This window comes from Stylophora pistillata, chromosome 5 (genome assembly GCF_964205215.1).
Source record: "Stylophora pistillata chromosome 5, jaStyPist1.2, whole genome shotgun sequence".
In the NCBI taxonomy this organism is placed as follows: domain Eukaryota; kingdom Metazoa; phylum Cnidaria; class Anthozoa; order Scleractinia; family Pocilloporidae; genus Stylophora; species Stylophora pistillata.
In genome coordinates, this window is record NC_142523.1 from 2,368,034 (window position 1) to 2,382,939 (window position 14,906).

The 14,906-nt window shown below is 37.4% G+C and overlaps 2 protein-coding genes across 4 annotated transcripts in view; one reads left to right on the forward strand and one right to left on the reverse strand.

Moving 5' to 3' along the window:
• The window catches only part of LOC111341168 (uncharacterized), a 16,132-nt gene extending 14,047 nt beyond the window's left edge, over positions 1–2,085 (reverse strand). Inside the window, exon 1 of the mRNA XM_088761014.1 lies at positions 2,067–2,085. The gene's annotated coding sequence lies outside the window, so the exon portion shown is untranslated. The remainder of the gene's footprint in view (positions 1–2,066) is intronic.
• LOC111341161 (heat shock 70 kDa protein 12A) overlaps positions 1–14,520 on the forward strand; it is a 16,641-nt gene extending 2,121 nt beyond the window's left edge. The window contains exons 1-5 of one of the 3 annotated variants that reach the window (XM_088761010.1): positions 788–1,184; positions 3,996–4,304; positions 4,859–5,083; positions 6,887–7,064; positions 11,605–14,520. In XM_088761010.1, the coding sequence (XP_088617136.1) occupies positions 4,005–4,304; positions 4,859–5,083; positions 6,887–7,064; positions 11,605–12,677 (1,776 nt within the window). In that variant the 5' untranslated portion in view covers positions 788–1,184; positions 3,996–4,004 and the 3' untranslated portion in view covers positions 12,678–14,520. Of the gene's footprint in view, positions 1–787; positions 1,185–3,986; positions 4,305–4,858; positions 5,084–6,886; positions 7,065–11,604 lie in introns of those variants that run through there. The other 2 variants (XM_088761009.1, XM_022948114.2) reach the window with 2 other exon arrangements.
• Positions 14,521–14,906: the final 386 nt, after the last annotated feature.

A 14,906-nucleotide genomic window follows, 5' to 3' on the forward strand; every position in this document is an offset into this window, starting at 1 on the left:
AATAGCCTTGAGCATTTCACCGTTTGAATTATGAAAAGTCAGATGTTCAATGAAGCAATGTTTCCCTGAACTACTTGTTCTTTGTTTCGGAGTACTACAGAGAATGACAAACATCTCAAAATAATACAAAAAAGGCTTTTCTTGGCAAAAATACCTTGAAAGATGTGATCGGCGCATCATGAAAACTCAAAATCAATTTTTCTTCCAATACAGAACATTTTACCATTTGAATCGACGAATTATGTCCATTAGATCCGAAGACATAAATTTTTAGTTCTTGCCGTGACAAAAGATGATAAATATGATGTTTAAAACATCTCAAAATAATTATCACAGTGGCGTCTCCGGCAGCAGGTAATTGAAAGCAAGACTTTTCCTTGCAGAAATATATAAATAGGTTTGACGTACGCATTGTGGATACTTGAAGAAATACTTTCTTTTATCGGAAGAGCGGAGAGCATTTTATCATTTCAGTCAGTAATAATGCCCAAAAGAGCCGCTAATTTGCGAAGTGAGCAAAGTCCGGAGTTTAACAGGGTGACCCAATTCGACAGAATGATGGAACGGTGGAATAGCGGAATTGCGATATATTCTAGATCGTGGGATGTCATACTAAATGAAATAAAAGCCTCACAGAAACGGAAAACTTTGGCATGAAAAAAGCAGATAATTTATTGTTAACAGGCAAAATTAAAAGGAGCATAGTTTAATTAATACTCTGGCTTTCCGAAGGAAACGCCCGAGGTCACAAAACGCAGACCCACTACAGCGCATGCGTGAAGTTTAAGCGCATGCCTGGAATGAACCCTGGAGCGCCGGGTTTAAAGCAATGTATGGCTGTGACGCTCAGTATACACACAAAGTCACACACCATTCGCGGTAGACCCACACTAAAAGTTGTGGAGCGTTTTGGGAACGGGTCGGTCCACGAACTTTAAGAGAGATCAATTTACGAGTGAACCTTCTATCGAGAAATATCAAGCGAAACCTGCTATGTCAAACGAGCTATCTCATATTATGTTTACATATAAACACAACCGTGTATTTTGACGTGATCGAGAACCCAGTAGAATGCTAGAAGCTACTCTAAAACGTCTCAGAAGAAAGGGCAGGAAACTGAAGGAATTTGCGTATTCGTCTAAGCATACCGAAGTCCTCTTGGCTACGTACGTTGTCATGTGAAGGTTAGAAGAGTTACAAAGACTGTTTGTAGGCTTAATACGAAGAGGATAAGATTAAATAAAGTTACACAACAGGAGAAGAAGTACTTGTTGAATTGTTCTGTGAGGGTAATCACAGGATAATTGAATTGAATTATAGAGCAAGTCGGTTTTTATCAATGTTTTCTTGTAATAGACCCATGTGGCCTTATAAGAGTCAGACACACGTATGAAACTATTGTAAATTTCAACTGAGTTCAGATATAGAGAAAAACCCTGGTCCTGCTCCAATGTACATTGACCCTAGCAAAACAATAACTGCACCATATATATAGCCAAGATAATGAGTTGGTGTCTGGACAACTATGTTGCAATAAGTTTATGCTCTTTGATTTAAAACAACAAACAAGGAATCAACTCTGCTAATGATCTGGTGTCAATAATGAATGTTGGAGGTCAATTGTATTCAATTTGTCTCAGTTAACCAGACAATCACTTTTAATGCAGACAGAACTACCCACACTTTTAAAAGTGTTTGAGACTAACTATGAACTTCAATACAGTGAAAGCTACTCTGGTACTTTTTTATCAAGAAGCTACAATAGAAGGATATCAGTATTGTACCTCCTTAAATTGAGCCTTTCAATCACTTATATCTGAAAATTTCAACAATTTTGTCTTGACGATAGGATGTACTGCAGTTGTTATCTATTGTAAAGGTAATGTGGGCTTGAAAATATTCAATTCTCATGCAAGGGATATTTATGGTAGAAGGCATCTTCAAGGTATATGTGTGCTGCTTGAAGTATCATCACTGAATAGCTTAGTACATTATTTTTGGAGTATACATAACGGTAATATATATGAGTTGAAAGGGGTTAAAATTAATAAAGTTCAAAATAGTACCTTTTTCAGAGTCATGCCTGTGAAACCAGAAAGTTCAATGTGAGTTGTGCTGTGGCTGTCTATTCACTCTACTCTGTAAGGAAATCATGTAGTTATTGGAATTCAAACACCTTATCTAATGTTATTCAGTATGGCAGTTAAAAGATTAAATGAAAATTCATCTTTAAACAAAATTAATATTTACCATCAGATGATTTGCCAAAAACTGTTGATGCTTGTGGAACTGAAGTAAGTTTAGATCTTACTTCTTGTAAGAAATAAGAAAACCTTGTAAGAAATAAGAAAATCTTGTAAGAAATAATTATAGTGAATGTGCAGGGTTTTTGATGAGGTTTTCAGCTTTTTGTACGAAATGCATTTTTAAATCCACAAGAAGGTCAAAATATGTGTATTCCATCTTGGTATGTAATAAAAGTCAAATGCCTCTAAATGAATATACTAAAACTGTAAATAGCACTGCTTCTCTTGTTGCAGCCATCAGCAATATTCAATATTCAGAGATTTTTCTATTAAAAACAATATTAACTATTGAACAGTAATATTGCTTCAATCTACTGATTTCTGATAACTCTCCTTGGGTGAACATTTGGCAACAAACTATGACTGGGTACCAAATTAAATAATAATAAAATATAAAAAATTCCCTTCCCCTTAAGGCAAATACAAAAAATTACCTACTCAGGGTTCGTAAACGCCTTGAAAGTCCTTGAAGATGCTTGAATTTAAAAATAAAAAACTCAAGGCCTTGAAAATACTTGAATATGAGGACTAGGGCTTGATTTTTGCAATGCTTTTTCTTCAGCAATTTTCAAGTTGAAAATAACAGCACTTCCATGGAAAACTGAGAAATAATGTTTAGTAATTTTAAAATTGCTTTTCTTAAACTTGGCCTCCAAAGTAATTGAAAAGTCCATGAATTTCATCCTTTGCAGGAACCTACTCCTTTATAGTAATATATTATTTTGATGGTTGTCTAGTACCACAACAGCATTCATTACACTCCAGCAGACAAAAATAAACACAAGTAGACTTACTCACGACTGGCAATGACGAAATTGCAATATGGCAGTCCCCTAAAGATAACTCCAGATGTGCGATATTGAAAGCCCGAGTTCACGCAGCTATGCATGTAGTTATTGTTATTTTTGGAGCCAAGAGGATAGACCGAACAGTGAGGTTCTTGAGCTAGCCCCCATAAATCACTAATATTGTTATTGTTATAATTATTGTGAAGGTGTAGTCTGATCGTCCGGGTGAGTGTAGTCTGAGAAGGACTGTTGTCGGTGGTAGTGACTGACGTTTCGACAACCTGTGCGGAAGTCATCATCAGAGTCAAGGCTTCACTCAGGACTACACTCACCCGGACGATCAGACTACACCTTCACATGTTACCCCCGGGTTCAAGCCATTTACTGCATGTTATAATTATTATCATTACTATTGCTAACATGAATAGTTTTTACTACTTCCTTAATATTATTGGTTGAGTGTACATTTGTCACCACTTTCGTTAATCATCTTTCCCTTTGGAAATATGTGGGATGTGGCAGGTTTTCTTTTTAGTATGCGTCACAAATTTTCTGCAACAGTAGCTTCAAGTATTATTATACAACCTCTAGCTCTTTTCAGTGCTACAAAGATTTTGCTTTAACAGTAGTCACATGCAGTCTTAAAACTGCCTATTTTATTTTTTATTGGTGGGAACTTTTGTAATTAAAACGGAATCTTTTTCAAGTTTTACACGATTGTGATAAGCTCAAACTTCACAGCGTTTTTTTTCAGCATTTCTAAATTCGTTTCTTTCTGCATAAGCTTGCACTATTTCCTTTCAGGGGACTTTACTTTTCTTTACATTCTTAAGTTTACGGGTATCAGACTTCTCCCATTAACACACAATTTAATCGTATGCTTCGTCTTTAGTGCTGTCAGCGAATTGCTATGGCACCAACCTCAAAGTACGTGGCTGTGGTTGCTATTGATTTCGGAACCACCTACAGTGGATTTGCATTCTCCTTCAATGACAGTAGAGGCGAGGCAGGGATCCACATGAACAGAGAATGGGGAAACGAAGAGGGACGCAGCACTTTGAAAACCCCAACGTCGATCCTTCTCTCTCCCAAATTGGAATTTGACTCTTTTGGATACGAAGCTGATGATAAATATGTCCATCTCAAGGACGGAGATGACAAGGAGTACTATTATTTAAGACATTTTAAGATGGAACTTCACAAATCAAAGGTAAGATATTTACTGTAGTGCATCAGACGGATGAGTGACCCTCACTGGGGGCGAATCAACTTTGCTTGGATTGCAACATACGTAACTTTTATTATTGACCCTTAAAAATGTGGAACAAGGGAAAAGGGTCAGTTTTCGATTTTCGTTGTTTCAACATTTTGCGTTCGATGAATAGCCTGCTGTGTAATCCTCAACTTAGGTGCCCATTGCATTCACCACTAGATAGCCGTCACTTCTTCTTAATGATGCCTTTAATAACTACTATTTATCGCTTCTTGAAGACTTTCATGTCCACTAATCTCGGGTTTTGTTACACCACTATTTTTATATGGTAGGATGGGAATCTTATTGAAGCTTTGCACCTAAATGTGATGCGAAATGATCAATCAATTCCTAACATTTGGGATTTGTCAGAATCTATCTTCACTTCTAATTGGCAATTCTCCTGATCATAGAAGTATAGAGCAAGGATAAAGCCAAAAAACCAATTTCCAAGATAAATATACCATTAGAAACTGTTTGCAAAAATTGGAAACATCTTCGTCTATTTGTAGACCTTGGACCGGAACACTACGCTCTCGGCAGCCAACGGAAAGAAAGTTGACGCCACTATTGTTTTCTCGTTGTCGATAAAATACATGAAGGATGAAGCACTTAAAACCATACGTCAAAGGACAGGAGACAATTCCTATGACGCAAAGGACATCCAATGGGTCCTCACTGTGCCCGCCATTTGGACTCCAGCAGCGAAACAATTTATGAGAGAAGCCGCGAGCAAGGTCAGTGAAAAGTGAAAACTTTGCATACGGCACGAAGACAGCTGCGCCTCGTGGTTTCACTTTAGTTTTGAACAAAGTTGACGTCATTTCTATGATTAATAAGGTTATAGACGATGGAAAATTGACGTCAATTTATTAAAGAGGGTGCATGTATACTTAACATTAAAGGAACAATAAAAACCTTTGATTATTTTGCGAGGATGAAACAGAGACTTTAGCAAAACCTTTTTAAAGGAAAAGAATGTATACATTACATATTTATAAATAAATTGCAACGTTTATATATGTAAGTGTATGCGTCTAAAAATCAGTTCTAGCTTTCTTCTGGTGGAACTGAAAAATATAAATTCTATCGAAATAAAATATCATTACTCACTAGAATAAGTAATATGCTTTGTTTCTCTCGTTTCTTTACAGCTTACATTAATAATGCAAAGCAAATGTCGCAAGAAATGCATTCCTTGATAAGCAAAAGCTTCAATAACTCTAAACGCAAAACATGTATTTCTTCTATCAGGGATCCTGAGAGCAGAAATGTGTCAACAGACCCAGTTGATATATCCAATGTGCTAAACTCACACTTTGCATCAGTGGGAGCTAAGTTAGCATCAGCAATGCCACAATGAGACTAAAGAATGCATAAGAGGCCTATTATATTAGGATAAAATGCTATTACTTTCAGGACTTTTTTAGTCTCGTAATCAAATGGCGACGAGTGAAATTAGGAAACAATTTCACGCGCGTTTTGTCAAAATTCTGATAATTTCCCGAGCCTTTAGGCTCGGGAAATTATCAGAAATTTGACAAAACGCAAGTGAAATTATTTCCCTAATTTCACGAGAAAACCATTTGATTACCTCTTAATATAGTGGGTGACAAATTACGTTCACAACCGTAATTGTTTTTACCGGTTTATTCTATCGAAAACCGAGAACATGAAGAAGAATATAGTTTTCGTCTAAAGCATACATTATTGTTAAAGTTCGTAATTTTCTGAGTTTCTTCACAAAAAATACCTATCGAATTCTTCGTCCCTGTAAATGATTTTCGGCCGCTTTTTTTAATTTCGTAACTTCTTCAAGGGTCGCCATCTTAACTGTCGACGCCATCTTGGCTCTGATCGAGATACAAGAGATGTTACCATGGCAATTTTGTAATTTCACATGTGAAATTAAAAATTAACGCTGAAATTTCGCGCCAAAATTAAGGAGTAATTTGTCACCTATGATATTAAGGACAAAATGTCATAGCATTTAATGCTTTATTACATCCGCGCGTAGATATGACATTTCTCTACGAGTTGAACACGGTAAAAGAAACTCCATACATATAGGGAACCATGTATTATTTTAATTTGTTATATAAACTCAATATACCTTTACTGACAAGAAAAGTCGACTTTACTGATGAATGAAAAAAATGGGATCCAAAATCCCGAAAAAATTTCGTTAAGTGCGTTGGTGATATGGATAAGACTCAAGATGAAAAAATGCGTTGAATAATTACAAAAACAATATATGGGCGGTAATGACTTTTTCCTTACCGAAAGAAGAAATATTTTTAGGAACACGACCAGAATTGGCCTGTGGCAAATCTCCAGTTGTCGATTTTCTTTCTCAGCCGTGAGGAATGCCATTACCAAAGCCACTGAGTGCGTGACTTTCGGTTTTTCTTTTCTTCGTCTTCTAGGAAATTTTGAACGTCGCTGCCTGTTTGCAATACGAATTTTCCAGTGTTTTAGCAACCATAATCCGAGAAAATTTTAAAATTACTCACAGTTAAATTATTATGTTTTACTTTAAGGCTGGAATTACTTCTGTTAACAACAAAGAACAGTTGATTATTGCATTGGAACCTGAAGGAGGGGCACTCTTCTGTCGGGAGAGAAATCTGAGAGATTTTGCCGACCAAAAAGGAGATGCTTGTATTTCTGATGTCTTTGCTCGTCCTGGTTATTCTTATGCAGTGGTTGATATTGGAGGTAATCTTTCTGCTTATTATCATTTAACACACTTGAACGTGTCATGCAATATAGGCGAGGAAAAAAGTTTGCAGCAGGATATATTATTAAATTAGCAGGTAATTAAGGCACTCTCTCACTCAGAGCAACTCAACTGAAACATCATCTAATAATGAATGGTGGTCCGCTTGTCACTTGTTAGCGTAGAATCAAGAAGTAAGAAAGTTAACCTCCTAGACCTTCGAATGTCGCGCTCCGACTCAGTCTTTACCCCTGAGCTACACAGAACTCTACAGTGAGTTACACCAATTCCGCGCTTAGATTTGAGACGAGTCCCACATACTGCTGATCGATATCAGCAATGTCGCAAGCGTGACGAGAGTAAGAAGAATCAAAGAAAGCACTCATAGATGTTAACCTGGCGCTACCAAAATTCCAAAATTTTCATGCAAACAGAACACTTAAAATACTGAAACTATGAAATCGTCGAGTTTCTAGAATGTATCGACAAGAATCCCAGAAATATCTAGAGCTAGGGTTCAAGTAAGTTTTTTCATTTAACATAGTGAATACCACGATCGATAAAATTTATATTTTTTCCAAGTGGATGATGTCCAACTTAATTAACATTGCAGGCGTGATCTGAAACCGAAAAGTTTTAGGAAAGGAGATTGATCTGTGTTTGCAATTCATTAGCACTATTGCTTGCGCTGTGGCAAGATTTCTCTTGGACTTGTCCGTCATGTATGTCCATTTTAAAATCAATGCCTTTTCCTGATGTAAGCGATTTAGAGTCAAGTTTTAGTTCTTGCTCTTCCCATGATCATGATTTCTCCTCCACCCACCCTACTAGCTCCAATACCAGTATTCTTCATGACTACGACGAAATCGCCCAAAGACATTTGTTAAAAACTGCAAGATGGCTCACATTAATGCCAACGGCCTTGCTGGATTTAAGTTTGCTGAGGTTAAAACGTGGCTATCTTCGGCTTTATTTGATCTGCTTATCATAACTGAAACAAAGCTCGATAGAATTTTTCCTGACAGCCAGTTTGCAGTACAAGGTTTTCATCTACTTCGTAAAGACAGAAACATGCATGGTGGTGGTGTTATAATGTATATTCGAAATGGCATCATCTTTCAGCGAATGAAACACCTTGAAATCAACTGCGTCGGCACTGAAAGTATAGCAGTGAAGTTTAAACTTGGCAAAGCCTGGTCAACACTTATTGGTTTTTAGACCACCGTCTCTCACAAAATCCCAATGGAAATATGAAGTCTCCAACTTGTTAGAGGCTTCTAGTTACAATGGTCAAAGTGTTTTCATCCTAGGAGATTTCAATTGCGACCTACTGCAACCAGAGAAACCTCCAAAAGATGGACGTGATCTTTTGGATATACTAGACATTTTTGACTTTTAGTGTCTCATCAATTCTGCTACCCGCGTGACCTCATCTACTGGAACTCTATTAAATTTAATCCTCACCAAGTCAGGCAAAGAGTGCTTACAACTGGCGTTGTAAATCCACACATCAGTGATCATTCTCTAATCTATGCCATTTTGAGGAAATCACTGCAGGCACCACGTTCTCAGGAAATCACTTTCCGCAGTCTTAAAAATTATGACACTAAGGCCATCCTAAATGATTTGGATATGGTACCCTTCAGAACAGTTATGAATGTTTTTGATGACATCGATGATAAACTCTATGCATTTCAATCACTCTTCCATACTATCATTGATCAACATGCACCACTAAAGCAGGCCCACGTGCGTGGTGGCCAGGTACCATACTTAACAGATGAATGGCGTAAAGCAATACGCCACCGAAATCACCTATGGAAGATCTTTGCTAGAAATAAAACAGATGCGAATTACTCTCTATATAAGTGCCAGAGAAATAAATGCACCTCACTGCGCAGAAAGTCTATCATATCATACTTTCGCAAGAAGTCATTGGCACAAGATCAGGACCCTAGGCATTTTTGGACCACGTTTCGTCCGTTTTTACATTCACGCAAATCACAGCAGACCAATAATATTTTCTTAAAGAAAACTGATCGTGTGATCACTGACAAACAGTCCATTGCCAACATCTTCAACCAGTACTTTGTGAATATTACAGGAGACATCAAGGAACCTGAAAGTAATCATGGCACTAATTTTGAAGATTATCCCAGCATCTCTGCGATTTTAACAAACCTTCCTGTAGACACGAGCTTTAACTTAAATTTCACACCTTTGAACACTGTTATTGTTGAAAAATGCCTAGAGAAAATTCGAGTAAACAAGTTTAGTAGCTATGATAATATCCCTCCACGGCTTCTCAAGGACTCTGCTTCCATCATATCTAGTCTCCTATGTTCCATCATGAATACATCAATTATTCAAGGTCGCTACCCAAACTAACTACAGACCTATCACTGTAGTACCTGCAATTAACAATGTGTTTGAAAAATTACTCACCATCCAACTGAATTTTTATTTCAATGGAATCCTTGCAGATAACTTATCTGCATACCGTAAACATCACAGCTGCCAAACAGCATTATTACGCCTTGTTGAAGACTGGAAAGACTGCCCAGACAAAAACCTTCTGGTAGCAGTAATATCAACAGATCTTTCGAAAGCTTTTGACAGGTTACCGCATAACCTACTACCAGCTAAACTTAAAGTTTATGGTCTCAACAAGCCAGCCTGCACTTTACGCGGCAATTTTCTGCATAAAAGGCAACAACGAGTCAAAATTGATGACACTTTTTCCCCCTGGATGAGCCTTACAAGGGGGGTTCCCCAAGGGAGTGTTTTGAGTCCACTTTTATTTAACATTTTTATAAATGATCTTTTTTACTTTGTGAGACATGCCAGATTAAATATGTATGCGGATGATCAGCAAATCTATGATTCTGACAAGGACCCTATGACACTTCACTTCAGAATGGAAAATGAATTGAACACTATAGTTAATTGGTATGCTCTAAATGGTCTTAGAGCAAACCCTGAAAAATTTCAAGCTATGATTTTAGGTAAAAAGACATGACTTTAATTTCAAGATTGGGAATGTAGAAATTGATAAGGAAATGAGTATTGACTTACTAGGTGTCAATTTGGATAACAAACTCAATTTTTCCAAGCATATTTCTAATATCTGCGCAAGGGTACACAATCAAATTCGAGTTATCAAAAGATTTAGACACATCTAAGTAACTTAACAAAAGCACAGCTTTACAAGGCTTTTATCTTGCCACGTTTTCAATACTGCAGCACTATCTGGCATTTCTGTGGCGCTGGGAATTTGGAAAAGTTAGAACTCCTCAATAAACATGCTTTATGAATAATTCTTGATGACAAAGCCAGCACATATGAACAGCTTCTGGAAAATCTAAAACTTGTAAGCCTAAGTAAGAGAAGAATTCTCGATATGTTAATTGTAGTTCACAAATCCTTTCAGGCAGCCACACCAGCCTACGTATCGGCATTACCAGTAGCAAAAACCAACACCAATGGGCCTAGAGGCAAAAACAAGCTGCAATTACCGCGTGTTAGAACATAGCTAGCAGAATCGCGCAATCAAATTCATTATACGTAAGCGTGATCAAAATCCCGACAGTGCACACAGATAGCGTCAGCAAATCCGACTTCGCCAGAAAGTTTTTTTTCGCGCGAGCGGCCATTGTTAGCGCGGGGAAAAATAATATATTTCGCGACAATAATGGATACAAACAGAAACTCGGCCTACTATTCCGAAAACGAAGACAATGTTTCGACCTTCTCCCTTGGGCTAGAGTTCTTAAATGAGGCAGAAAAAGAGAAAAACAAAGGAAAAGGAGACTCGGCATCAGCGCTGTCACGATTCGCTTCAACTGATATTGTTGTCCGTTTTTCGCGTCGGATTTGATGCACAATTCCACCAGCTATGTTCTAAAACAATTGGTTCATGCTTTCAGCTGTGTACTATCGAGTTATGGAGCACGTGGGAAGTTTGGAGAACACTCAAGAAGCTAGAGTTGCCCTCGGCTATCGCCTCGGGCAACGCTTACGCTTCTTTCGTGCTCTCCAAACTTCCCGCGTGCTCCATAACTCGATAGTGCACGCTAAAGCATGAACCAATTGTTAATTAACACCACAAGTTTCGGGAAAAACTCCTTTAAATTTCTAGCACCTAAATTATGGAACATGTTGAACGACGACCTTAGAACTACCACTAATATAACTTATTTCAGAAACAACTGCCTTGCCTTTGTAACTAGCTAGACTTATTCTTCCTTATTCTCTTAATTCTTAGTTAATTGTTTTTAACATATCATTTTACTAACATGTATATATTATTTTAACTGTTCCTATGTATTATATTGTATTTATTTCTCGGAGATACTAGCGCTTATGCGCTACTCTTCAATCCGAGCTGAAAATAAAGTTTATTACTACTACTTTTACTATTACGTCCTGACCTACTCATGTTCGAAAATCCTTTAATTTATATTTGTTATCCATCTGTCTTAATTCTTTACCTATTTATCGGTTTAGTTAATAAATTTCCTTCCACTTTTTATTTACAAGGCGGGACCCTGGATGTTACAGTTCATGAAGTTCTCGAAGACAGCAAGATCAGAGAAGTTTACCAGGTGACTGGGGGACCTTTTGGTGGTATTTACGTTGACCAAAAGTTTGTGTACCTACTTGAACAACTTTTTGAACGTAAAAATATCAACAAATTCCGCCTCGAATATCCGGCAGATTGGCTTCGGATAATGAATGAATTTGAAATGAAAAAAAGGGGAAGACGAGCTTTTGATGATAAGCCCACTCGAATAACCCTTCCCCGTAGCTTCCTTAGTATGATGTCTAAAAACAGCAAGTCTGATCTAGCCGGACACCTTGCGAAGTCTTGCAACATTAAAGATGTAGAAATATACAACGATGAGTTTCTCTGCCTGGGGCCCAATGCAATGAAGAGCCTATTTTCTCCAGTAGTTTCTGGAATTGTTTGCCACATGGTAGGACTAACTAGGAAACGTGCACTGAAGAAGTTAGCTTGCCTGTTCATGGTTGGTGGTTTTGCTGAATCGGTTATTCTGCAAGAGGCCATGAAGACGGCATTCAGCGGGAGATTTCCAATATTAGTTCCCAACTATGCTGGTATTGCAGTTGTCCAAGGTGCAACCATGTTTGCTAATAAGCCTGAGGTGATCTCTTCTAGAATTATGGCTACCACCTATGGCTTTAACTCAATCAGAAACTTTGATCCTAAGGGGGACGACCCAAAAAAGAAGTTTATCCTTGACGGTGTAGCTAGATGCAAAGATGTCTTCGCTATCATTGTAAATGAAAACGAGAGTATAAAAGTAGGAGAGAAGAAAAGTTTCATTAGATACCCTTTGCGACCCGATCAGACTCAGGCATGCTTTAAGTTTTTCACTTCCACTGATACAAACGTCAAATACGTAACAGATTCCTCTGTCGGACCTCAAATTGGAAATTTAGTCGTTGAATCACCCGACACTTCACTTGGACTGGATCGGGAAATCGAGTTAAACGTTTTTTTCGGTGGAACTGAAATAAAAGCGACTGCTATTGATCGCGCCAGTAAGCAGACCGCTGTTGTCTACCTCGACTTTCTGTGTAAATCTTGAATGCACCAGGGATTTACTTTGTCGGATTTTCCTGTAATAGTCTCTGATTAATGACTTGCAAGAGAATAGGATAGGAAAAACTGAAATTATTTGTACCATACCTCATTTGCGATTTGTTTGGGTGGCCCTTACTTAGTACTTTAACGATGAGCAATATTTCACACAAAACGTAAATAGATACAGTTACATCAAACACGAAAATGTATTATTTTACTTTTGTGCAACAGTATTCCCAAGTATCCCCAAATGTGCACTTCCTTTTTCAGTACATTCGCAGTTTTGCCACCCCGTAGAGACAAAACGGTCGCCGATGAAGATCAAAATTGAATTTTTGATTGAGTTATCGATTCCTGTGTGAAAACAGAAATAGCGATTTTACGAGCACGAGGGTAGAATTTAGAAAGCCAATGATGGATTTGTATTATTACTGAAATTAAAAACATAAATTACAGCCTAAGGCAAAAACCCGTGGGGAATACAGTAAATCTTGACAACCATTTTGATTTTTCAGTTTGTGCAGTTTTTATCTATTATAGGTTACATCTACAGACCATAAGCTGAAGTTCTCGTGGTTAAGATGGGATTTGGCTCGTATGTTATAAGCACCCTCAGTAAAAAACCGTTTTGGATATCGGCGTTATATCCAGTTTATTTGCTTCATTGAACTCATTATTAGCTATTCTGAAAAGTTTTTAGCCACGACACAGCAGCAGTTATGACAAAATGCTGATACTATAGACTGAACAACTGTTGATATAAATAACACAGAATAAAGTTTGCGCCCGAGAGAGTTTGCTGACAAAGTAACTGTTGATCGTTCGTCGAACTAGCTGACTTTTAAACAATTCGAGCGAATCGAAGCAAAAGCTGTAGGTTTGGTAAATGAAAGTTGTAGATGCAACTTCAACTTTATTATATACGATTTGTGCTTTTTAAGGGGCAATTTTTTTTCGTAAGGAGACAAATGTTTACTGGTGCTTGTTACGAGAGTTGGACAGAGTAAATATTCTGAGTCTTGCCATCTTGTTATGCTATCAGTTAAAGTGCACCTAAACCCAAATTTTTTTTCGCTTAACGAAATAAGCTTATTTCTTGGAGTATTTCTGTGCAAAAATTTTTTAATTTGCTTAAATCTTCTGTGCCTAGTCAAAATACGGAAAATCGGCCGCCATCTTGACGTCAAATCGAGAACACGAAATTCTGCATTTCACACATTTTGACTTGTTTGGGTAGGTTGTCGTCGATATTGTCCGAAATATGCCGACTAGGTGTGTTGTATGAGGAATGTATGAAGCGCGATACCCTCTTGTAAATTTCGCACGTTACTACATCCTCCTACAACACACTTAGTCGGCATATTTTCGGACAATATCGACTACAATCTTCCCAAACAAGTGAAAATGTGTGAAATCCAGACTTTCGTGTTCTCGATTTGACGTCACATTACCCGCTAGAGCCATTCCCCTTTAAACTCGATCGTGGGGCAAGATTGCGGCCGATTTTCCGTATTTTGACTGGGCACAGAAAATTGAAGATTTGAGCATATAAAAAAAATTTTGCATAGAAATACTCCAAAAAATACGCTTATTTCGTTAAGCGAAAAAAAATTTTTGGGTTTAGGTGCACTTTTAATATGCTTCGTATATTAACAGTGCGTAGTTATGCGCATTCGTTTTCTGCTACATTGTTACTATACTCTATTTATATCTTTGTGTTTCTATAATTGCACGTATACTTATATAAATACACGTATATTTGTATGTTTGTGAGTGTAGTGTCTGATCCTGTCAGTAATTCAGAGAGATCTGCAAATGGTGGAAATAAAGAAATATTGTTATTGTTATTATTACGTCTCTTCTTGAAAGCAGTTGTCCTGATTTTGTTGTAACATTCATGTACTTTTAAGTTGGAAATACAAGTAATTAAATATGCCGCTAGTGCCTCTTACTTACTGGGTTTCAAGTTATTTACTTGAAAAAGGAAAGAAAGAACTTTAAACCTCAATTACAATTTTAACAGTATTTCTTAGCTTAAGATTACAGACAAAACGTTGTCTTGGTTAAATAAAAAAATTTCAAAACACGATGAACGTAACAAAAAATGTCTTAAACCCTCTCAAGAAGACCTGCCACCATAACTTAATACGACACTGCCTGGATTCCTAAAAGCATGCCTGCTAAGTGTTCGTTTGAAGTCGGGCATTGCAGTCAGTGGGCTGGTTTTGGGTCA